Genomic DNA, 24,886 nt, shown 5'->3' with positions numbered 1-24,886 from the left:
AAGAAGTCTTTGGTTCAGTTTGTGGAGTAAAATTGCAGCAATTTATTAGCAGTCAACAAGATAGGATGGCAACAACAGCCACAGCCACAACAATGATGCTTCCAATCAGATGGGTGAGGTCACGGTTGCTATGTCCATCTTTTATTTACAGTCAGTGATGGTAACAGATTATATAACCTATATGACATGTTCAAAATACAAAAAATTAATAATGAGCCCACATTTCATTATAAAATATATGTAACTAGATTGTAACCACAATGATTTATTAATGAATGAATTTATTATTTTAATCTTTAAATTCCATTGTCACAATTGTTTACAACAACTTATTTTGTTTGTTTGCTTTTCTTGAAAAGGGGGAAATTACTTTTTTAATGTGGCTGCATTAGTTTGTATATTATTATTATTATCATTTATTTTTTTTTACTTTATTATCATTATTATGATTAATATTATTTAAAGTGTAATATTTTCAGTGTTTCAGTGTTGAAGTATAACCCTTGCATATAAAGTATAATCCTCACATTTCATGTTTGTGAGTACAGTACCTACATTTCAACACCTCATGTGAGCCTAATCCAATATTTTTTAGCCTAATTACTAAATATTTTCTCCTTATCATTTATATGTACTTGTAGCCTACGAATAGGAACAAAGTGATGCTTTTTGTTTTATTTTACTGAGGTCTACTTTGTTGATTTACCGAAATTTTTGAGCATAAGAATGTTGAACTACTTTGCTCATAGTAAAATATGTACATACATTATTCAAATTGTCCACGTCCTCACTTTCCCCGGAAAGAGCCTCCTCCAGGTGTGGGGAGGAGAGGGAGCGTCCAGGTAAAGCGGTCTGTACCGTCACACGGATAAAGGTGTAACACACCGCGCAGCTGTAAGGAGCTTTTGGAGCTTTCGCTTTTTTCTTTTACAGCGCTAATAATGATTTTGACACAAGAATCCATCCTGTCTTTGCTGGTAGCGGAGGGTGGAAGAGTGAAGAAATCCGACCTGGTTGATAAGTTCAGAGGGTCGGTGGACACCGCGGATCCCGAAGAAAGAGAACGGAATAGGGAGCTTTTCAAGACTTTTGTCAACAATGTAGCGTTTGTGAAAGAAATCGACGGCGAACGGTATGTTGTCCTGCGGAAAACCTATCAGCATTTGTTGGAAGGTCCAAAGATCCATGTGGAAAAGCCTGAAAATGAAAAGATCCCGCTGACAGGTGAGCAGCAGCGCCCACCTGCGCAGGCTGGAAGCTCTGAGGATCAGGGAGGTGTACAATCAGCTGTTACTGAACCTGATCAGGAAGAGGCAAGTGAAAGTAGTGACCATCCCACAGAACTGCTTTCTCCCATACAGATAGCACTGCAAAGGAGTAAATTTGCAAGTGTACGACTTAAAAGGTCGCTGAATGTTGATGTCCAGCTGCAGGATAGAAAGGGAATTAACTGCTCAAATGCGCCTGTAAAGAGCAAGCCATATGCCTTGCCTCTGAGGATGCCCCCTAGCGCCACTAAAGTGGAGATCCACAAACTTAAGCCTGACCCAGATGAACCCGAAGAATACCCAAAAACGGATGCTTTCAGGGACAAGAAAAACAAACTTAAGCCTGACCCAGATGAACCCGAAGAATACCCAAAAACGGATGCTTTCAGGGACAAGAGAAACAAACTTAAGCCTGACCCAGATCAACCCGAAGAACACCCAAAAACGGATGCTTTCAGGGACAAGAGAAACAAACTTAACCCTGACCCAGATGAACCCGAAGAACACCCAAAAACGGATGCTTTCAGGGACAAGAGAAGGATGCCTTCGGCGGAGAGGGGCGGCAGCACCGGCTCACCCCAGCTAAGGAGGGCAGCGAAGAGCACCAAGGCATCAGAGGAGCACAAAGACACCAGGATTCCCTCTATGTTTCCCCTGGAGCACTCAGAGCATCAGTGGCTCGTCAATTGCGCCGCCGGCCACTGGAGCCAGGTTTACGGCCTGCTGCTCAGAGACAACCAGCTGGCCGAGAAGAAGGACTTCATGTCAGGGTTCACTGCTCTGCACTGGGCAGCCAAAACTGGGAACAGCGACATGCTTGTGAAGATTATCGAAAAAGCCAGGCAAGGAGGGGTTCACGTTGACATCAATGCAAAAACACACGGGGGATACACTCCTTTGCACATTGCTGCATTGCATGACAAGCAATATATCATTGGCATACTGGTGAAGGAGTACAAAGCCAACATAAGCATCAGGGACAACTATGGCAAGAAGGCCTACCACTATCTCCACAAAGACGTTTCTGAGTCTGTGAGAGAGATGCTTTGTAAGCCCAAACCCCAGCCGGCACAGGACAGGGCCCTGCATGAGAAAGAGGAGCTGGATTTGTTCCCGGATCTCTCCAAGGGCCTGCATTCAATAAGCCGCCTCTTTCAACCAAACGTGACAGGCCACAAAAAGAAGCACAAGCAGCGGCCAGGGCTGTACTCTCTGAACAACGACCCCATCGAAGAGGAAGAAGACAGCGGCGCCGGCTTCAGGCACAGGCCCATGTCAGATGTTTTTATGTGAAAGCAAAGCTCTTCCCTGACGGAAAACACACCAATGACCTTCAAAGGATTTGGTTAATGCTCTCTTTTTTATTTTTAGCCTACTTTCTGCAGTTATTATTGGAGATAATGATACAAAAAACATGTGGAGGGATTCTATAGAAACACCATTTAAGTGGTTAAGATCAAAGAGAAAAGATTGAAAAAACCTCGAGGTCAGCAGACGCTGTGTGTGACGTTACCTGCATGAGGTGAATGTCAGACAATGGTGGCTCCTGTGAGTCGTCTTATTACTCACACAAGTGTGGGCTTTTGTAGGCGTGGCCCCTTTAGTCTGTCTGTTTTCAATTGAACTGAGCTTTAAAGTTGTACAGAGAATTTTCTACTGAGTCATCTCAATTAAGACCAAAGCATCATCACCTGAGAGGAATCTGCGCGTTCAGCAAACTGGTAATAAGGACTAATGTATAATATCAAAGCATTACAGTCACAGGAGTTAGCATGTGGAACAATTGTACAGACAAAGTGGAAAAAAATAGTACATCACTACATAACTTCACAGACCAGCTGAAAAACAACAAACTGAATGAATATAGGAAATGTTCCACTCGGTGATTGAGTTGTTTCATTGTGTTTTAATGAAGCCTTGTCTTCATTTTTGTTGTTTAAGGTGAGAATAACCCTTTTTTGTAAAAAAGGAGTAGGTCTCAATAAGTGTTTAACTTCTAAATACACCCGTTGATGTGTAGTATGTATATAGTATGTAAAATTTAAGATTATTTCATATTGTGTTTATATATCATACATGGAGTGTTAGGATGGTACTTACACTTTTCCTGTTTTTTCTTCTGTTTATGTTTTTTATATGAATACTATAGCCAGAATTAACAAAACAAAAATAAATGTAGTGGTTCAGACCAGTATTCCAGTTCATGCCATTAAAAAAATTAAGGTGTCCGTTTATGTAATCGAGCTTCCATGGACGATAAGTCGTGCCATGAATTCTCTTCCACTGTGATGTTGAACGGGCTGTTTTTCTTTTAACCACAGACTTTAATCTGGTTGATCTTTTTTTGTTTTTGTCAAAGTACCCGTTCTTATTCTTCTTTTGATTTCAAACTAAAGCGTACATACTGACAGGAAGCGAATGCAGAATGAAGACGTTCTGTTACTCATTTACTGAGATCAAGACTTGACTTGCTCTGTGTTTTCATTTATGAGCAAGAAATGAATGCAGTGCAGTGATCTCACAAAGCAGGCATGCGCGAACAGAAAAAAAAAGAGGAGGTGTTAATTTATAGGGGAATTAAACTTCCAGTAGAGAAAAATATAATTGTTTTGGAAAGAAGAGACTTAAATATTTGTGCCTCCGAGGGCAGGTTTAGAAGACTAAGCTATTCACTGCTTCACTTTAAAATAGATTAATTATTAAAGGCTGTGAAGCATTAAAAAAATTCCCCTGAAGGAAGCAGACTCTGGATTTCACTGTAACATAATCAAATTTACAACAAAAAAAAAAAAAAAAGGGGGGGGGGGGGGGGGGGTACAACTTGTATCATTCATTAAGGCCGCACAGGTGCTCCATAAATCATTTATGCCCCTGTATTTGCCAAGTAATTCTCCAGGCTTGGCTACATCTCCTGACTTGTCGAGACAGCTGTGATTAAGCCAGGTAAGCATCTGGCATTGAATGTGCGTGGCTGAAAGATCAGAACGAGCTTTGCATACACTTAACTCAGTGTGTGCTGCAAACTGGAGGTAAACGAGAGGCAGGAGAGAGCGGGAAGAAATAGCAACATTTAGAAATAGTAGGCCAGCTCACTATCCCGCTGTTCGCCTGCCCTTGACTCGTCTCCCTCTGCTTCTTGCGTGTCTCGTTATGTCACTTTCCCAGAAGCGTACATTGTTTGTACGTCAAGATGATGTTTCATCTCACAGCCTCTGGGCTTTATTAAGCAAATGTTCTTTTCTGTGGCTGCTGCGGGGAGGAAAGCCAACACGGGTTCAGAGAGCTAGGAGAGTCAGCACATAGAGCTGATGTCAAACTGTTAATGCACATAAACATATGAGTGTTTAAGGATTAAACTGTACCATAGAGAGCAATCAGAGCAATCCATAATTAAATGTTGTCCTAGTAATGTTATACTGTTACAAGCCTAAAAGTGCACTACTGTAGCAAACCATAAAGGAAAAAAAAACAACACTATCTGACAGCAAATTTGTAACGGAATAGTTTGGCACTCACACTCACTGGGCACTTCATTAGGTACTGTTCAAATCCTTGTTAACTTTTTACATGTTTTTAATGTAAACAAGCATTGACACAAATGTCTAATTAGCCAATCATTTGGCTGCAACTCAGTGTTTTTAGGCATGTAGACACGGTTTAAGAGGACCTGCCAAGGTTCAAACGGAGTATCAGAATGGAGAAGAAAGGTGATTTATGTGAGTGACTTTGAACAGAGCGTGGTTATGGATGTTTCAAGTATTTAAAAAAAACTCCCGATCTTCTGGTATTTTTGCCACACTACCATGTTTATGGAGAATGGCAATGGGAAAAAAAGAGAAAACATCCAGTGAGCAGCAGTTCTCTGGGTGAAAATATCTCACTGATGCCAGAAGTCAGAGGAGAATGGCCAGACTGCTTCAAGCTGATGAGAAGGAAACAGTAAGTGAAATGACCACTCTTAAGAACCAAAGTATGCAGGTGAGCATCTCTGAAAGCACGACATGTCAAACATCAAAGCAGAAGAGCACACTGTGTGACGCTTTTTCAGATAAGAACAGGAAACCTATCTCCAATGCGTGTGCGCTCACCAAAACTGGATAATAAGATCAGTGTAAACAGCATGAAAGCATGGATCCATCCTGCCTTGTATCAGCAGTTGAGGCTGCTGATGGTAATGATGTAATGGTGCAGGAGATATTTTCTTGGCACACTTTGGGCCTCTTAGAAACTACCACCTTTCTTTAAGTTAGCTTTAATAGGTTATCAATGTGTTATTAAATGGAAACATGCCACTTTGCAGCTCTGGTTCCTGCTTATTACATAGAAACTACCAGGTATTCCCAGGTAATAATCACACTTCTTTAAGTGTGCTTTAATAGGTTATTCACCCTACCTTATATTGTAAGGTAGACTCAACAATAATATGACAGAGAAAACAATCATATGACCCCCTATGAGCAAATGGTTTGGCGACAGTGGGAAGGAAAAACGAACTTTTAACAGGAAGAAACCTCCGGCAGAACTAGGCTGAGGGAGGGGCGGCCATCAGCTGTGACCGGTTGGTGACCGGTCACTCTGCAGTAAGTGTGTGATGCTATTGTGTCAACATAGACCAAAATCTGTGAGCAATGTTTCCAGCACCTTGTTGAATCTGTGCCATGGAGACCAAGGCAGCTCTAAAGGCAAATAGGGGGTCCAGCCTACTTCTAGCAGGTGTATCGCACACAACCCACATTTCTAATGTCTGTAATTTTAGCAGTAAATTTAATAAAACAACACAAATCAGTCTGTCAGTCTGCCCCAGGGCAGCTGTGGCTACAACTGTAGCTTGCCTCCACCAGTGTGTGAATGTGAGAGTGAATGAATAGTGGAACTGTACAGCGCTTTGAGGTTCTCGAAAAGCGCTATATAAATGCAATCCATTATTATTATTATTATTACAAATGACGCCTGCCAACACCCCCCCTTAGTCACATAAAGTGCACATTTATTTCTCTGCATTATGTAATGACTCCTAACAATGTAAGGCAGTGCACCACGGCAGTCTTGCGATATTTATTATGGCCCATAATGTTTGACTTTTTTTCATTGCATTGTTGGAAATGTGTAAATCCTGGTAAAATCATAGTTATGTAACATTATGCTGAGAGCTGTCTGTAAGGTGCTCTGTAGATCGAACCACCTCTCAGCAGTCCAGTAATACTGACCTCAATGCTAAAACATACAAATGAACGAACACCTCTGTGACGGTGTCAACGAAATGTATTTATAGATATCATTAAAGCATTTATGGCAGACCAGGTGTACCTAATAAAGTGGATACTGAGTATATTGAGAAAGGCCTGGCATTCATATTATACACTGGTCAGCAGGAATATATAGCGGCAATAAATCATAGCCATATACCATTTTACCGCAGCCTAGTTAGACTGAGACCAAGCCTTTGTTAGTTTTCATAACCGAGGTGAGTAATGACTGCCAGAAGGTGGAGGCCAACACAAGGTGTGCTGACATTCCTGAGGGCAGAGGGTTCAGAGTTCAGGTTGAAAAGTGAGCTTTAAAACCACTAATCTGAGCTCCTGGCAGAGACATCACTGAGTCACCCACTTTGATAAAGAATCCTCCTCACCTCCTGCAGGCACTGTGTCTTCTGGTCATTTTAACACAGTTATTTGGTTACATAAAGGGGGGGGGGGGGGGGGGGGGGGGGTTGTGGAATATATGCTTGAGTTTTCTGTTTCCCCACATTGCTGTGGATACAGTCGGTGATTATCAGCAGCAAGGCTCTTCATTATCTGGCGCTGTGACAGAACTGCTGCTGCTGTTTCTCCATGCTATATCCTCCCGTTTGCTGTCTGGAGTATATCTTTATACTGTCTCTGTAAGGATGCTAAACCAAATTGCCATGCAATCAGCGTCTTGGAAACAAGATCTCGCTTGTTTAGGATGCTCAGAGTTGTGTTGTATGACACCGCTGCTTCTCTGGGAATCTGTTTTGTTTTGTTTTTGTTGGTTCGCAAAGTACTCCAAGTGCTCCGTGGCATCTCTTCTCGTCCACCTGGGGATTTCTCTGCCACTTTCCAAAACAAAACCGACCATTTCTTTGCTCATTTCATTTTGTGTCTCTTAATAAGCATGTGCTGACATCCTCGAAGGCATCCCACTGATTAACAAATGGGAGCAGCGAGGCCTGAAAGACACGAGAGGCGGAAGACAGCATCAGTTAGTGTTACTTTGAAACCACACAGTCTTTTTTCCATCAGTTAAATAGGATTATATTTCTGTTAATCTTCCTATTGATTTTGGTCCAGACTTTCATGTCATTTGGTATACCTTATATCTGTTTGTTAACACGATTATATAATCAAAGTGAGATACACGACACAACCTCAGTGCATTTAGATATGATCAAGCAGACCAGCTGAAGTTCAAACTGGGCATCAGAATGACGAAGAAAGGTGATGTAAGTGATTTAGGTGATTGAACAGAAAATACTGGATATTTTCGTTCCCTGGGTGAAAATATCTTGTTGATGCCATAGTTTAGAGAATGGCCTTCGAGCTGATAGGAAGCCAGTTATGGAGAAGAGCATCTCTGAATGCACAGTATGTCCAGCCTTGAAGCAACTGCATTATAGCAGAAGGTCACACCAGTTGCCACTGTTATCAGCTAAAAACAAACACTGAGGGTTCAAATCCCAGCATCACTGGAAAAATGCCACGTGGTCCGATGAGCATTAATTTCATTCAGATAGTTTAATCAGAAGTTGGTGTAAAGGCCATAAAAGCATGAATAAATCCTGCTTTGTATCAAAGGTTCAGGCTGCTAGTGGTGGTTTAAAGGTGTGGGGGATATTTTTGGCACAGTATTATAGCTGACCATGCTGAAATTATTCGACGAAGAATTAAAGCAGTTCTGAAAGGCAACAGGGGGCCAACCTGCTACTAGCAACAAATAAAGTGTCAAGTGAGTGTAGTCCACATTAATAAAAAATGTATTTTAAAAAATATTTAGTTTACATGCATAGATGATGTATGTATTATCTCCACAATATCATTTTTTAATTTAAAAAAATGCAGATTAAGAACAAAACAGGCTCATAGGAAGTTCTCTGCTAGGAAAATTTGGACTTTCAGAAACAATGTGTTGATCTGCCTGTAGAGGGCAGAGGCGAGCTCTGATTTGAAAGCCCAAACAGGATCTCACATTTGTGAAATAATGAGATAAAATGTTATGTCTGTACTGGTCTCCCACAGTGAATCCTGCAATGGTAGCACCAACCTTAAATCCTATCTTTTTGCATTCCTAGACAAATATGCCATTTTTTGCTTTGAGGTGGAAAAAAAACAAAGGAGGAATGAGTGTGAGCTTAATTTATTCACAATATTACAAACATGATGGAATTTGGAACTCCAAACAGGCACAAAACAACAACTCTTGTTCTTCTTGACAGAAAACAGGTGTGAGACATGCCAGAAGAGGTGGGTTTACAAATGTCTGCTGCTGGCAGTCGGGACCTACTGAAATGTCTTTGCTTCTCTTGGCTTTAACACAAATTCTCCTCGTATCAGTGTCACAAATCTGCAGTTTTTGGATCAAACCCGCCTTTTCCTTCAGCTAAACACAGCTGTGATTGAAAGAGAGAAACAAGCAGTGACTCAGGAAACCGCGCACACGTACAGTAGCAAAAACCAACATTTATCCTCGTGCAGCCAAGGGTCTTCTGTTTCTCCAAAAATGCCGGTCTTTTGGATTCTTTAGGAATTCCAGCAGGCTGAACGGAACGGCATGCAGCCTCTCTAACACTCCAGCCTTGCGTCAGCACAAAGGCCAAAACAAGCATACGTTTGTTTAGCAAACTGAAGCGGTCAGAGTCATAAATCTCCAGAGAAATGTTTCAGGGGTGGCGGCCAAGGTGGAAAAACTGTTTACCACAAAAACATGGAAATATTTATCCAAGGTAAAAGGGCACGCAGTTACTAAGAAAAACTGATTTATTGTTAATCACTTTTTATTTACTTTTTTAAAATTTTTGAGACTGCTACTGCGTCTTTGTGGTCGTTATTCCATAAATATAACATACATAACCCACAAGCAATACAGTGTGGATATATATATATATATATATTAGCCAGCAGGTGTAGATTCCTGAGAGACGATGACATTTCAATCACCTTCACAGGAGTTTTGCTGAAAGTTAACACGGCAAATACCAAAAGGAGTTCTGTCTTTCTGTTCAACACACACACACACATGCAGACAGACACATACACACAAGCACGCGCGCACACAGTGACGATCAGCAACATTAAACAGCTCTCAAAAGTGTTGGACTGAAGGTTCTGTGAGAACAGAAATGTATAAAACTGAAAACTAGCTGACAGATTTTAATGGGGAAACAGTGATGCAGTTAAAGGTGAGTGGATGTGCGGGTAAAGTGTGTTTGTACTTTCAGAAACAGCCTTTAACTTAAGAGAAGTGTGTAAAATGAAACAAGCATCACGTGTTTCTAGAGGGGGCTACTTTGTGGAGGTAGAGAACAGGAAACCAGTCTAAGATGCCTGAATTGAAGATTGCGAATTTTTCTCATTAAAAAACTTAAAACAAAAGGCATTTCAAGTATCAAGAATCGGCTATGCGACAAAAGGACATTGGGGAGCAAAGTACTGAGTGATATAATTGTTGCTTATGTGTAATCTGCTTTTAAAAGGCTTAGCACCTCCGTATGAAGAACTATTCCAGTATAAATCATCAAGGCTTTAATGAAATTAACTGGAAAAGAATTTGTACACAATTTTTCATGCTGATTGATGCGCTCGTGTACCTTTTAAAAAAGATCACTTCAACATTCCTATTTAAAACAAACCTGAAACAGGAAGAAATATTGTTTAAATGGATGGAGTAAGGCTTCCACTTGAAATGATCTTGAATCTGATTTGAAGAAATGTGCATTTAGTTGTTTTTTTTTTACAAAGTGCTTTTTTCCATTCACCTATTTTTTTTTTGGTTTTTAGTGCCTTCATTTGAAACACATTTAAAAATAAGAACATTAAAAAAAAGATTAAATCTTCTACATCTATTGTACATTTTTACTGATATGATACAGTACATCGCTCTCTTTCAGACTGCTTTCTTTCGCTGGCGTCCTCCCGCTGCTCAAATACAATCTTAAAGCTTATAGTAGGTTTCCACAGGTGCAGATACAGGGCTGAAGCACTAATGAAAAGTGAAGGGAGGGTTTCTGCATTGCTAAAAAGTGTCCCCACAGCAGCTCTAATGGAAAATGTTCCACAGCTTCAGCTATCATCAAGGCACACAGAAAATCCCCCAAACAAAAACAGTTCACTCCTGTTCGAAGTAAAAGATGTACCGTAGTGGGACAAGCCTGGAAACAGTGGTGGGCGGAGTCAGTGAGCATTTATGAGTCTCAGCAGATGACAGGAAGGTAAGCAACTTCAGTCATTACTGCTCACCTCATGCACTGCCTATATAAACAAATAGATAGAAGAGGGGTATCGTGGGTCTTGCTGTAGCTCTGCTAAACTCTTTTCAATGACCAAAACAGTCATGACAGAGTGCAAAGGGTTGCAGAGACCAGCTGGACCTCTACAAAGCCAACATGTCTCTACATGTCTCATTTTGAAGAAGCCATCCTCATTTTAGGTAAGTGAAGCAAATCCAAAACTTCCCCCTCACAGATCCAGGCTGCCGGTAAGGGCCTCCAGCTGCTCCTCTCCCAGCCTCTGCTTCTCCTCCAGGTCCTTTTGCCGGATAAGCAGCGACGCCTTGGTCTGGACGAAGCGCCGGTAGTCCTGTAGCTGTTCGGCAGACAGCTGGCGTGACAGGAAGGTGGAGACGAGGTTTTCTCTGCGATCCAAGTTATCCTTCAGATCTTTGGCATCCTCCCTCTGTTTGCATAGCAGACGATGGCGACTGTCCAGAGATTGCTGCGTAGAAACACAAAGAGAAAAAATGATCAATTCTAAGTGATAGAGTTAAAAGGCTACATTTCCTCTCTATTAGACACATGTTGATAACCAAAATAAATCCCTAAAACAATCATGTGACATTTTGTCTCATATTTTGGGGTGTTTTTTTAAGTGACAGGAGATAAAGAGGAGTGAAAGTTGCACGATTATGTTTCAAACAGCTACAGGACAGAGGGTGCAGTGTTTCCTTGTGTCAACAGAGGGCAGGGTAGTTACAAATGTCATCGAAACTGGGTTGGAGTTTCGATGAGTCAGTGTAAATACCAGTGTTGCTGATAACAGGGAGAAAACAAATGTGCCCTCTAACAAGCCCTCAGTATGCAGCACGCTCAGCGCTGCTATTACAGAGCACAGGGCTAACAAAGAGTCTTTTCAGGGGAAAATCTAGAGGTCTAATGCATCCATGCAAACATACAAAAAATTATGCTGGAAACACTGAAACAGGTTTTTCAGAGAGGGCAAGAAAGCACAGCCAGAACTCGTGTTGCACCTGTGACGTGGCCACTGGATTAATGATTAATTAAGAGAGCGCGGAAATTATTTAGGAGAAGAAATTAGCAACATGAAAACTCTTTTAAGTGAAGCCCCTATCAAAGTGTGATCCATCAAATTAATCTTCAAACATTTGATAAGCTGAAAAGTGGCAATTAAGCCCAGATAAACCCAGCAGCATTTTTTAAATTCCACAAAGTGAGAAACCTTGACTCCATTACAGCTGCCCTTCAACTTTTCCCCAAGTGGTGTGTTTGCTGTTCTAAAGTAAACAGAACAAGAGTATAGCTGAGGGCATGGGAGCAGCTGCACACTTCTCTCTCCGTGGTCTTTTTGCCAGAAGCTCCTAATGAGCCACAGTGTATATTGAGATCTTTAAGCTTAGTGACATAGCATTTCTCTCAGGAGCACTCGCTGACAGTATGCTTTTACTCACATGATTTAGTGTTTATGTGTAAACAGCATCAGCGTGTGAATGGCATCAAAATACATTGAGCACATGCTTGTGTATTTGAGAGTTCATTAAAAAATTATTATCAGATCATTTGATCTAAAATGCTTTTAATTTTTTTTTAATTATATGTGTTATGTAATGTGAATGACTGTTATGTGTTCATGAAAATCCAAAACAAAGGCAAAAACAGATGCCGTAAGAAGGATTGAGTGATTGTGGGTTTTCTTTGCAGAAACTTGGAGAATTTTGGAGAGTTTTCAAAACAATCCCTGGTAAACAATTATGTAACGCTAATTAAAAATACTAAATGAATTATCCAGCGTTATTTTCACAATAGTTGGCATGCAGAATCAGCCAGTCAGAGTCAATGTTTCTGGTTCCCCACCTTCTCCTCAGCATCAGTGTTCTCATCCACGGTGCTCAGGGCGTTCTGTACCCTGGCCAGCCGAGCAGACAGGCACAGCAGCAGACTGACCACCCGTTCCAGGTCACCTATGAACAGGTTGTACCTCTCCAGTTCCACGGGGAGACAGCGCTCACGGACCAGCACCTGTAGCGCTTCCCCACGGGCTGTGTTCTCCTGAACCTCTACCTGAAGGGCTCCACGCGTCTCTTCATAAGAGCGCAGACGGTCCTCGATATACGAAGCCAACAAACGCTGAAAAGAACAAAGAGAAGAGTTTGAGACGCTTTAGATAAATGAGATGTGGTGAAAAAAGGCTGGATATAAACCAGTTAAAAATGTGGGGTTTTTTTACATTTCCTGCCGTGGAACCATGCCATGAAGGTATACTGTACTAGCAGTGAGTGTGCATGGCAGCAAGGAACAGGGGGGAGTTACTTGCTAAGCCAAACATTAGACAAGAGGGAGACACTGATAAGAGGCAGACGGTATATCATGTGATAAGAGACAGAATTATTGCTGCTTGAATAGTCCACTTAAGGCCAAATAGCTTACAGATGGTATCAATATGAAATCACCAGAGCCTCTGGTTTAAAAATTAAAACTGAATGAGGCCACAGTTCAAACTGTTCACATAAAAGCAGTGCTCATTCTGTCTGGCTTTCACTCATTTAACAAAGCAGTGATTTGAGACATACAGAGTATTTTTACCCATAAAGCAGACAGACCTTTGGTCTCATAGGGATGTCTTGAATGTTTTTCAACTAATGAATTATTTCTTCTTACTTGTCGTGAGGAATTTTAATGTTGAAAAAACGATTAAGCTATACTTGCTCTGTAATGCACGTTGAACTAAACTACTCACTATTTGCATAAAATGATGATTACCTTCTTCTCTGTGATGTCAGTTTTGCTTTGCAGGTCTGCTGATTTCTCACTGTCAGGAGCAGGGGTACAGGGAGAGGCTTCAGACCCTTCCACTGTTTCAGCACTGCAATGAAATTTGGTTATGTTAAAACAACTTGATTCCTGCTGTCACAATATAGACATGCTCAAATGACATGCTTGTTTCAGCCGGGCCATATTTTAACAGCAACACAGAGTTAACTGAGGAAAGTCCAAATGTTTTCTGCACATTTAAATACTCTGAAATGCATCTGCACATTCTCTTTGTATCTGAAGTGTGCTTACATTAGCAGAAATAGAAGTGCATGCACAGCAGTAAGCAAATATACAGGTGTGTCCGTGCATGAGATGTTACATAAGATAACAGAAGCACCAGTGGAGCTCAGTTCGTTAGCCAGTTTAAACTAGTGTCAAATTTCATGGAAACCCATCAAACTAGAAATTCTAATTACCTGAGTGCTGCACACCATTGGAAACTCTAGCTTGGCTATTATTATCCATTCTTTACGTTAACTACTTCTTCTTCAGGAGTGAAGAAGACCTCCAGCAAAATTTCTATTTTCCACGAGTGTAAACTGAAAAATAGTCATTCCATCTGCTTTGTTTACCACTGCTGAGTTTACCTGAAGTGTTTTCTTCTGGCACGTGAACATTTACCTTTCTGCTGCTCCATTCTGCTCTTGTTTCTTCTTGTAGTGCTCCTCCATGAGCAGTGTGTCCTCCGACAGCAGCTGCTCCATTAGCATGAGCGCTGTCTTACGATTGGTCAGTGGGTAGAGCACTCTCGCTAACGTCTGGTCGGCTCCGACAACTGCTTCTACAAGCTCCTCCCACTTAGGTCTCTCAGCAGGTGTCTCCTGGCCCTCCGTCTCTCCCTCTGGTGTTCCCCTTTCCTCCATCTTCTGGTTTTCTCCCACATTCTCATCTTCCATTACCGGATCTTTCTCCTCATCCACCTGATGACTGATGTCTTCGTCGGAGACCGACGTGCAGGGAGACACAGAGGTTTCACTCATCTGCTTTAGAGGGACTGCACTAGTGGAGTCGAAAACACTGTCAGCCAGAGGTGTAGTCTTGACATCCTCTTTGACCTCTTCTTCTGGTGACAGAATCCAGAGCAAAGGATCTGTGGTGACGCCACAGCTCAGAGACACCTCATGGTTTGAATCAGGTGGCTGGCCATTACTGCTTGGTTCATTCACCGACTGCTCCCTCTCTGATTCAGTCACAGAAGATGTGCTGCCTCTGCTGGAAGTCAAGAAAAATCACGATAAAGATTTACACTTGATGAAATTTGCAAAATCTTTTTTTGATGTAATGTTTCCTGTTACTGATTAATTCAAATGAGGAAGAAACTGGTATGGCACATTTAATTAGCACTTTTTGTCTCCCCAAAATGGAAACAATACCTATTTTCACATGGGGTCTAATCTTACCTGGACCTGTTTTCAAAAGGAAGCTTTGTCTGAGTGGGGGTGGACGCAGTGGATTTAATCTCCCTCTCAGTGATCTCTTCACCTCCAGGGGACGGTGGGTTTGAGGAAGTCTCACTGGGCGGTCTGCTAGACCTGCATTCATCTGTGACAGGGCCATGAGATCCAGGACTCGCAGGATGAACCTTGGCTTGAGAAGGGGAAGAGGAGGAGATAGGGGAGATTGATCCACTTGAGTTCCTTGATCTGACTGTAGCATCCTCCTTTGAGTTCTCCTTCAACAGGGCTTTCCTCTGGGTTTGGTTTTGTGACTGTCCCTGAGTGTGCTTCTGACCAACAATCTCTGGCTCTTTTCCTGTTTTCTCCGAAACACTTTGTTTCTTCCTCCTTCTTTCCTGCCCCATGGCTTCTCTTTCATCAGAAAAGTCTGGTCGTCCCATCTCACTCGAATGCTTCCGCAGATGATCCAGCTGTTCAGAACTTTTACTCAGGGCTGACACCTTTGTCACCTGGGATACCCCAAGCTCTTCCATGGATTTTCCCCTCTGTGATGGTACACGGACCTGGTGATGGTCCACAAGAGCTGACTTTCTTGAGGATTCCTTAATGGCAATCTTCTCAGAACTAAAATAAGAACAGAATCAGACATAAAGATTCATGGCAACTGTAAGTTACTTTGGAGCAGAAAGCCTTGCAATGACGTGTACCCCGCAGGGGCCAACACAAAGACAGAAGAGCAACCATTCACACCTAAAGCAATTTTGAATCATCAATTAACCTAACCCGACCAGCTGCAGTACCCAAAGAGAACCCACGCAGACATGGGGATGTCTGATTTGAACATCTCGCAACAGTCCTAGCCACTGTGCCACTATTTTACCTGAACATGAATAATTTCTAGAAAATAAAAATATCAATGTTCGAAACAGGAGACTCAAAGTCGAAATCAACATAATTTCAAGAAGTAGGCTAACTTATTGAAACTGGTTCAGTCCATTACTCTTCTTTTATGGTCCATGTGTAAATCTTTTGAAAGGAATGTCGGTTAGCTGGAGGAAGTTGGTGTTGACTTTCCAGCACCACAATGAAACAAGTTGAGCTTTATAGTCTGTGCCACAGTGCACACATCACTGACCTAATACTTCTCTGACCTAAAACCCAATAAAAGTGTCCCAAATTATCTGCAGCACTGGTGCATACCTGCTGGTCTCCATAGTATTAGCTGGTAGTAGATCCTCCTCATATTCATTTGCCTGCAGACCCAAAAAAAGAACAAAAACACTGAATTTAATTTGTACTGGTGTCAGAAATTACTACACTGCCAAGTGAACATGACCTGAAATATTTTGCTTTAATTTTAATTTTTTAGTATTTACGTTGCTGCTTTTTAAATGCAATACAGACTCTAAATTAATTAAATATATCTGTGAATTCTGTGCCTACTTTACCTCAAGTGTGTGCGGTGTGGATATGGAACGGTTCCTAAGGAAACTGGGTGGTTCTGGCTGGTCCAAGAGACTCTCCACTGATGCAGACTTTCCCTGAGAAGGACCTTGGCTCTCTCTCCATCTGGACTGATTTTGCTGGCCACCATATTGGCCTGAACAGGACTGTGCTGAGAAGAACTGTGCATACCTGTTTTGTGAAAATTAAACAGAATACTTTAAATGCTTGATTTAATCAACACTACAAAGGCAGAACCAAAAGAAGCTTCTCAGCTGTACCTGATCGAGCTGGTGGAGGAATCGAGGATTCGGCCTGCAGAGTGGGGTCTGTTAAGCTTCTTCTTTGTATTTTTAGCTTCATAATTCCCCGATAGAGACCTGGGACCTGGCCAGTCAAATGGTTTCTCCCCAAGAGAGTGCCTCTGTCTGGGTGGAGGTGGAATCTGAGACGTTGGTTGCTGGGGTTCGGCCGCTTTATGGCCCGTCTTACGCTCCATGTAATCCACCAGAGCCTGATGTCGCAGATGTTTTAGGTTTGTCTTCGAGGTGCTCGAGGTTGAAAGAGCTCGACCTCTTGTCTCAAACATCTTCCTCCGTGCTTCAACCAATCCCTGCTCTTCTTGCGGCTCCTCTCCCTCATTTTGATCCACAAACAGGTCGTCGCTTTCATTGCCAAATGAGCGGCAGGCTGAGTGGTGTGGGCCACCGCCGAGGTGGTTGAGTTTCTCTGGCTCCGAGTAAGACATCTTCTTCTGCTCAGGAGTCAGTCTCTTTCTGCTTCCAATTCGTGCCACCTGTGGCTGGGCAACATTTGTTGGCCTCCCACTTTCATTTTCATGCTTTTTGCCAATCTCCATGTGATCGCTGATGTCTTCTTCTTTTATGCTCCCCTTCTCCATCCCTTCTGAAGAGACAGAAGGAGTGAGCGTGTCGCTAGAAGTCTCTGAGTCCTGTGATGAGGAGAAACGGTGAATCACTCCAGGTCTCAGCTCTGGCTTTTCCCTGATCCGGTGTGGCCACGACAGCTGCAGGTCCCTCCTTTTAAATGACGTCTCCCTCAGAACTTTTGACTGAGCATCCTTCAGCTTCTCTTTGTAGTACTTTTTAAATGAGTCATCCAAGGTGTTACAGGCAACTGAAATATCATCACCTCTATTATTCTTGCTAATATCGCCCTGTGGAGGTGTCTCACTGTCATTTACTGGCACATCACCTTGGCCTGTTTTGTTTAAGACTGTTTCCTTGCCTTTTACACTGATCCCAGGCTCATTCTTGGGCTGTAATGCTGCCCTGCTGGCACCAGTGAGGTGGTACAGAAGCGGGGTTGTTTCCTTGTTTATCCTCTCACTTGCAACATCCCCTAAGGGCTGCCATTTCCCTCTCTTTGCATGATCGTCTCTCTTGTGGTGGTTGGACTGCTCATTGCTAATCAGTGATGTATCCTCCATTGTTGGTGAGGCTGATTGTGAGCAGCTTCTTTCGGGACCACAATAAAATATAGGGTTGCTGGCAGTGTGCCGGCCAATTTCTCGATTCTGCACTGTGTCGATTTCTTCTAAGGCATCGAAGCTTTGCGAGGACTGCGTCAGCTTAAAGGACGGTTTAAGTTGCTCCCGACTCTCTGAGATCATATTTTTTCCTGGGGTAACAGAAGTGAAAACATCATTTTCATCTAGAATTGTACCACTGGAAGAGCGAGAAGTCTCTTGGAGTGGTCTAAACAAATTGTCCATTGTGCTGTGGCATCTTTCTCTTAGCTTGTGCGTCTCCAACACAGTAGAGACTTCACTTCCAGCCTCAGAACCGCAAACAGAAAGAGAGTGTGTCTTCAAACCAGACTCAGACAGCTTACACACTCCAGTGACAAAGTAGTATTGACCCTTGTGCTGAATGCTGCTGCCGCTGATAAGACTCTGATCATTACTCCCCCAGGGGCTGGCAGCTCGGGCTGGCTCTGAACCAAGCCAGTCGTAAGCAGAATGCGCCCTTTTGCGCTGACTTTCAAGATGGCGCTTACTAGCTTTGCTATAATGGTCTCCATTACATCCACCAGTGCTCGGGGGCTTTTTGGCTGGCAGGTGGTCAGGCTGACTTGTGCCTCGAGGAATAGATCGGCTTAGATTGTTTGCTGACTTCTGCTGCTCAGAGGCAGCTTTGTTCTCTTTGATGGATAGGTATTCTGGGTTCAGTGGCAGCCTGGTCTGATCGTTAGGCTGGAGGTGGGGTCGGTAGCTTGGTGGCACCTGTGCCTGTGGCTGCTGCTGTTGAGAGCCTCTCCAAACTGGGTATACTGGGTCAGAAGTGAAGTCCGAGTTGCTCGTATCAGCATTAGCTGTCTCAGGTTTTGTGGCATTTAGATCATGGTGCTGCCGAACTTGGGGTCTGGCCTTCTGATAAGGCTGCTGGAGCTGAAATTCAGCATTATTATGATGGATGTTTTCAAAGTTTTTAGTAGCTATAAAACTATCCAGGCGTGCTGGAACTGGAGGAGGACGGACAGGAGGGACAGCACTTTGGGCTGAATTCCCCAAATGCATCTCTCTTTTTGAGAGTGCTTTGTTGTTGGTATGGACACTGTTACTGCCATTGTGGTTAAGGTGGTTTACATTAGTGTTAGTTTTGTTGCGGTACTCCTGGGTGATAGATTCAACTGAGCGATAGAGCTGGTCCATGGTCTTTGAGTCAGACTGCAGAACCTGTGTCGGATGGTAAATGGACTTTACATACTTAAGATCAGCATAGTGGCTGAAGGAGTTTGGCTGAAGGTCCTCTGGAAGAAAGGGAGATGGATAGTCTGGGGCAGTGGAACCACCAGAGAAGGAGCTATAGGCAGAGTCTCCTTTGCCGTGTTGGTGGTGTGCAAGTTGGTCGACGATGCTACTGCTGGACTTGGCTGGGGAAAGCCGGCTGACAGGCATGCTCAGAGGATGCAGATCCACGTTGCTCATTCTCTCAAAGTGGAAGTTGTAGGAATCCATGGAGGACTGGGGCGAATGGCAGGAAGGGAAGGGCAGAATTTGTAGATATGGTGTACGTGTATGAGCGCTGATGCATGTGTCTTCCTTGTGGTTGAAACTGGGAAAATTACCACAAACACATCTGCACCAGGTTGTCCGTCACGTTGGTTACTATTTAGGTCATTTTCCTGCCTTCCTTTTCCGTAGTCAGAGCCCCATGAAACAGTCTGCTCCTGGGGAAGAAAACACAAACACAGCACAGGCCTGAAAACTCAACTTAGGCTTAATGTTTCAGGACAAACGTGGTACAAATGACTGCTCAAGAGTGAAGTGGTTTGAGAAAATATGTGCTCAGACAGCTACAAGCAGTAAAAGGCTGATATGACTATTTATTAGCTTTGGGTAGTTTTCACAAACACCCCATCTCATAGCTGTTAAACTGCTTTGCAAGGCATGGCACGCAAGTTTGTTGTAAATTATCAACATGGCATGTCCTGTGGCTGAAAACTACACAAACAACAACACTGGAAAATGAAAGAAAACCACCTTCACCCAGACTGTAGAGCATGTTTGTGAAAATGTATGTTTTTGCAAGGTGCCTTCTGCTTAGCTGTGCCAGGGGAGCAGGGAGGGTGTCAGAAAACAGTAAGTCAACAGTGAAAAATATTTGCTTTGCTTTAGCATTTCTAGGTCAAATTCCTCTGTTGGGAAATTCTGTGTGATCCCTTATAAGATGTAAAGACAAATTATACATTGTTTCACTGATTTAGTATTTGTTTTCTTCTAGCAGAGAGCTAAGAGCATCAGGTTTAAAGTGTTCATGTTGTTTACATTAGGCTTACAGGCAAATAACATTAATATTTTCTTCTTATTAATGCATGTGAGATAGTATTTTGTAATCAAAAGCAAACTAAAACAGTATCAATCAAACAAGTTTAGACAGTTAAAGTACACTCCCTTTAACACAATTACACTTTTGTCTGCCTCAACATGTACTCAAAATTAACACTATTATGTGAGCAAGTCAAATTTCGTGCTATTTTTTTTGTTTTAGGGTTCTTACAGTTCACGCCAGCTTGGTTTTGTGGGTCAGTGCAGTTAACCACCTGTTGAACGGGTCTGCCGTTTTGCATCAATAAGACCTCTAATTAAGTTCCCTGAGACTAGCAGAGCACGTTGCAGCACACACATGAAAAAATGTCAGGAATTTCATATAGAAGAACAGAAGCACCTGGGGATTAGTCATGTGACAGGTGTATAATGCATTGTTATACACAAGTGGCTCATAAAAACATTTGTTTTCCTCTTATTCACTGCACACCGCAGTATTTGATTTATGTATTTGTTTGTCAAATGACTGTCTAAAATATGATATGTTAAGAGCAACATAATAATCAATGATCAATGCACAATTTAATTATAAAAAGATCACTATCCTCTCCCTCAATGTAAATCTAAATGTTTCAGAAGCAATATCTACAAATATGTAAAATTTTCAGATTTTATCAAGTTCACCACCTGACCCCGTGACTGGAAGATGCTGTGCACCGCTAGTGTCACACCATTTCAAATGACACTTTTTATCTGCAACATTATGGACATGTAATTGCTCCACTCTAAAGGTAACTGTTCTGACATGTATATACAATATACTATTTAATGTTGAGGCCACGTGCCTATGTGAGTGATGTGCTGCTAACAAACAGATTCTGCCAGTTTCCTATTTGATCAGGAACTGAATAGAAACAATCAAATTTAGATTTTATATACTTATTTACTGCATTTTGAGTTCTGCAGTGGATATTTGTTCATATAGTCACTGCAGTTCATTCTCATACAAAAACCAGCTCTGGCAAGTGACTGCGGCGTTTGAGCGTTACAGTGGACTATCCCATGACCTGCATGCATTTCTTTCACTATGTCATCAAAGTTTATAGTCACACACCTGTCATGCATACACAAAAGCAAATGCTGCTAATATAACAGAGTCAAGCCAACCAACCCAGTTTTAGGGCTCACCAGCGACCAGATTTTGCTCAACTGATTTTGTTTCCTGTGTAATCGGGAATTGTTTCATTCACAAACCACAATGATGACTTGAGATTCCTTACAGTCGCTTTCAGAATTTATTTTTTTCCCAGTGTTTCCAGGTTTTTTTGCCTGGTATTAAAAAAAACTGCATTACAGATAATCCGAGGTGGCCGTTTTGCATATACACAAAACCCACCTCCCAGGAGCCATTCACAGCTAAACTACATTATCAAGGGGGGTATCCCATGTGTTTATGAAGGGCCTTCTGATCTGTAGTGTGTTACTCTGCGTGTGCCTTTGTGTGTGTGTGTGTTTTCTAGCCATCCTATTTCCACTGTGAACAGAGAGAGGCTCCCAAACAGGGGAGCGCTGAAGTGGAAGTGATGGAGGGGACAGGCAGTGACAAAATGTACAGAGGGGAGAGAAGGAGGGAGGGTTAGGCAGAGGGTGACCGGCCCAGACAAATACTCTCACACGCAAACCACAACAACAAGAGACAAGAGAAGTGAACAATGACAACAGGAAAGCTGAACACAAGTTAGAAAAACAGACCAAGTGTCACAGCAGCAAAACGGAGAGGGAACTAATCTGGAGCTCTACTGTGTTCAGATTGGATTGAAAATGTATAAACTTTAGGGAGCACCATCAGAAAGAAAGGAAAAAGAAAAACTCACCAGAACTCTGAGTCAAAGTCACTGCCCTTCCTGATTTCCATCTGAAAAAGAGAGTGTTTCCTAAGTTTAATCTGAAATAAAGATTTGCCAATTGATTTCCATGCTTGTTTCTCATTCAGAACATTGTTCGTCTTCTAAAGAGGGACCAGACCAAGTAACCAGGAGAGCCAGATATTAGAGAGAAGACTTCTAGCGGGTTCCTTCTCCCCCCACTGAGACCCGAGGCTGCCTAGCGGGGACCACTGATTGGCTAGCCGATGACGTCCGGCTCTCCGATGCACAATGAGCGCAGCGGAGGGAATATTTCACTGCTGCAGATAGCTGCTAGTGCTGCCGGCCGCCTAAACAACAGAGAGCGAGAGAGGGGAGGAAAAAAAAAAGAGGCCTCGCATTCCTGGCTGGCTTCAAAGACGGAGCACAGCCCGGGCGCCATTCATTCCCAAGGCCCTGAGCCCGGCACATGGAGACTAGCCAAGGCAGGAGGGAGGGGATAATGGTGGTGGGTCGGGTGGGTGTATGGGTGACCTCCCAGCCTCCACCCCAGAGGGAAAAAAAAAAAAACAGTCACAAAGAACAGCTATCCCCCACTTTCATCCTAATTTTCCTCTTTCCACAATTTCTACAAGTCTCCTCTGTATTTCTTAATAAACTCATAAACTGGGCATCACACAAACAAAAATATCACACAGCAGTACTGCCGTATTTGTGTTGGTTTGAGACAAGTGGCCTCTTTTTAAACCTACAAATGTAAAGCATGTTCACCATGTCAATAATACACTTTGAATAAACAGGTTAGTTTTATTAAACCCTAAATGGCCACAAAAGGCACAATATTAAGAGAAGACTTAAACCTTAGCATTGCAACACGACACTGATCAGTCAGTCACACGAGTCAACAATAACCTCATCTTTCAAAACTCCTGCGTGATTGTGTAGTGTTGTACAAAGAGCCTTGTTGCTTTCACTGTTGTTTTCTATTGAGGCTGGCACCACTAGTGCTCCGCTATGCGGGATCTTTGTTACTGTCAGCCACATCCACGATGTGCTAGTAATTTCACTGCTGGCTGACTCCACCTGTTGTAAATGTACTCTAACTTTTGTTTATGATCATGCTGAGAGAAGGAAAGAAACATTAGCATGTAAAACTGTAGCATTATCACTGAGAAAATTGACTATAATAACACTTAAAAAAGCAAACAGGCAAGCAAAGTTGGCTTCAAGTATGTTGAATGGTCAATTGTTGAGCTAGATTTGAGCTTAAAGCAATTTCCACACGTGATTACAAAAGAAATCCATGAAAGGGGTTGACCTTAAATATTGAGGTTACGCATAAACAAGCTCATGACCACTTTCTGCCTGGCAACTAGGACTAGGACTATATCATGGCAGATGGAGGGGAGAGTAAAAAATTTAAGAACTGCAGGCTATTCAAAAAGCAGATTTTTTTTATGTTTAAAAGAAATGGTCACAGGAGGAGCTTGTTTTTATTTTGTTAGGAAGACGGGATTCATAAAACCAACAAATGAGAGGAAGAGAGGTTAGGCTGATCTAGAGAGGGAGGAATGAAGTATGGGAGGGGGGTGTTAAATTCTTTCTTTTTTTTAATGTCTTTTATTGGTGATTACGTGTTCCAGCGTGACCTTCACCATGAAGCCACGAGACTGGACCACCAAGTCTCTGAGAAACAGATATGACTCTCAGAAGGCAGAAATAGAAAAAGAGAGGATGCCAAGAAGATCAAAAGAAAGAAAGACAAATATGAAGGGAGAAGCTATTAAAACGGTTAATCCTGCTGGCCCTGCTACATCTTCTGAGAAAAATGACAACAGGTTGGTTGATGGACACCCCCCCAGACAGACCGCAACAAATGCTTCTGTTATGAGCCCACAAACTACTGTTGGTACTGTTGCTCTTAATTAGAATACTGAATAAGTGTTTTTCCAGCACCATGTCACTGCAGTTGTCTCATTTTTCCAGAAGGCAAGCATTTTCTGCTACAGTCCTCAAAGCAGAGTAATGACATGTGTCTGCATAGTTTTTAACTTTGAAAAGGGACTTAGTTTACCCAGAATCCACCGCAAATGAGTCCTATTTAACACTGTCATGAACTTAACAGCTTTCTATAACAGATATGGCTCATAGCTAAGCCATATTCAAAAGGTTTATCTTTGTAAAGTCAACAAAACCTCTGAACCTTTGTAGACACGTCAAGATTTCTGTTGACCCTCCCGGTGGTGGGCCCCACTTTACAAGTGCTCTTTAAATGACTGTAAAAGCACCAGTATGCCCGCCACATTGGCTGTTTCTCTCACCACCACTAAAACATCACACAGTCACTTTTATATATGCCTGCAGTTAACACGCAGGAAGTCACTGCAGTATTCTGCTGAATGATAAGCATCACCACATCAGCACCAATATACCAAGGGAAGAAGTTACATTAAGATTTTACCATCAGCTTGACATTACCATAGTTGATCAACAATTTCAGGCTAGCAAGAAAATTCTAATTATTTTGCAAATTACAAAATTACAAAAATAAGTCCAAACGACTTGTATGATACTTGGGTGATAAAGGACTACGGAAAGCGATTTCCATGCTCTGCTGTCTTGCTGTTGGTGAAAAAGATTTTTCCATCACAAACAGTAAATCATTACATCTTATTATTATCATCATTTTTTTTTCTTCTGACTTTGGTGATTATACTAATTACACATTTGTGATCCTTTTGACAAAAACAAAAAGAAAGGCACACCAGATTGGCAGTTTGAAAACCAATCCTGGGCTGTATGTGGACACTACTGCCCACAACTCCCACTGTGTTTGGATATAT

General features: G+C 42.3%; 2 protein-coding genes across 8 annotated transcripts in view; one reads left to right on the top strand and one right to left on the bottom strand.

Moving 5' to 3' along the window:
* Positions 1-902: 902 nt before the first annotated feature.
* On the top strand, positions 903-3,141 carry sowahaa (sosondowah ankyrin repeat domain family member Aa). 4 transcript variants are annotated; one of them, XM_087846896.1, is made up of 2 exons: positions 903-1,540; positions 1,736-3,141. In XM_087846896.1, the coding sequence occupies exons 1-2, from the start codon at positions 942-944 to the stop codon at positions 2,559-2,561; spliced, it is 1,425 nt and encodes a 474-aa protein (XP_087703022.1). In that variant the 5' UTR covers positions 903-941; the 3' UTR covers positions 2,562-3,141. The 4 variants fall into 4 exon arrangements, with proteins under 4 accessions (XP_087703022.1, XP_087703021.1, XP_087703020.1 ...); XM_087846895.1 differs by having other exon boundaries at positions 903-1,554; positions 1,693-3,141; XM_087846894.1 differs by having other exon boundaries at positions 903-1,609.
* Positions 3,142-8,718: 5,577 nt separating this feature from the next.
* The window catches only part of shroom1 (shroom family member 1), a 31,936-nt gene continuing 15,768 nt past the window's right edge, over positions 8,719-24,886 (bottom strand). Inside the window, exons 2-10 of one of the 4 annotated variants that reach the window (XM_006784980.3) lie at positions 22,053-22,093; positions 16,670-19,580; positions 16,394-16,580; positions 16,146-16,198; positions 14,949-15,569; positions 14,170-14,760; positions 13,495-13,597; positions 12,589-12,861; positions 8,719-11,215 (exon numbers count right to left, since the gene is read on the bottom strand). In XM_006784980.3, coding sequence (XP_006785043.2) covers positions 10,961-11,215; positions 12,589-12,861; positions 13,495-13,597; positions 14,170-14,760; positions 14,949-15,569; positions 16,146-16,198; positions 16,394-16,580; positions 16,670-19,368 — 4,782 coding nt within the window. In that variant the 5' untranslated portion in view covers positions 19,369-19,580; positions 22,053-22,093 and the 3' untranslated portion in view covers positions 8,719-10,960. Of the gene's footprint in view, positions 11,216-12,588; positions 12,862-13,494; positions 13,598-14,169; positions 14,761-14,948; positions 15,570-16,145; positions 16,199-16,393; positions 16,581-16,669; positions 19,581-22,052; positions 22,379-24,886 lie in introns of those variants that run through there. The other 3 variants (XM_087847417.1, XM_035905267.2, XM_035905269.2) reach the window with 3 other exon arrangements.

Source organism: Neolamprologus brichardi, chromosome 10 (assembly GCF_056152115.1).
Source record: "Neolamprologus brichardi isolate AB-2024 chromosome 10, ASM5615211v1, whole genome shotgun sequence".
In the NCBI taxonomy this organism is placed as follows: Eukaryota; Metazoa; Chordata; class Actinopteri; order Cichliformes; family Cichlidae; genus Neolamprologus; species Neolamprologus brichardi.
The sequence above is the reverse complement of the archived record's forward strand: the minus strand, read 5'-3'. Positions and strand labels throughout refer to the sequence as shown.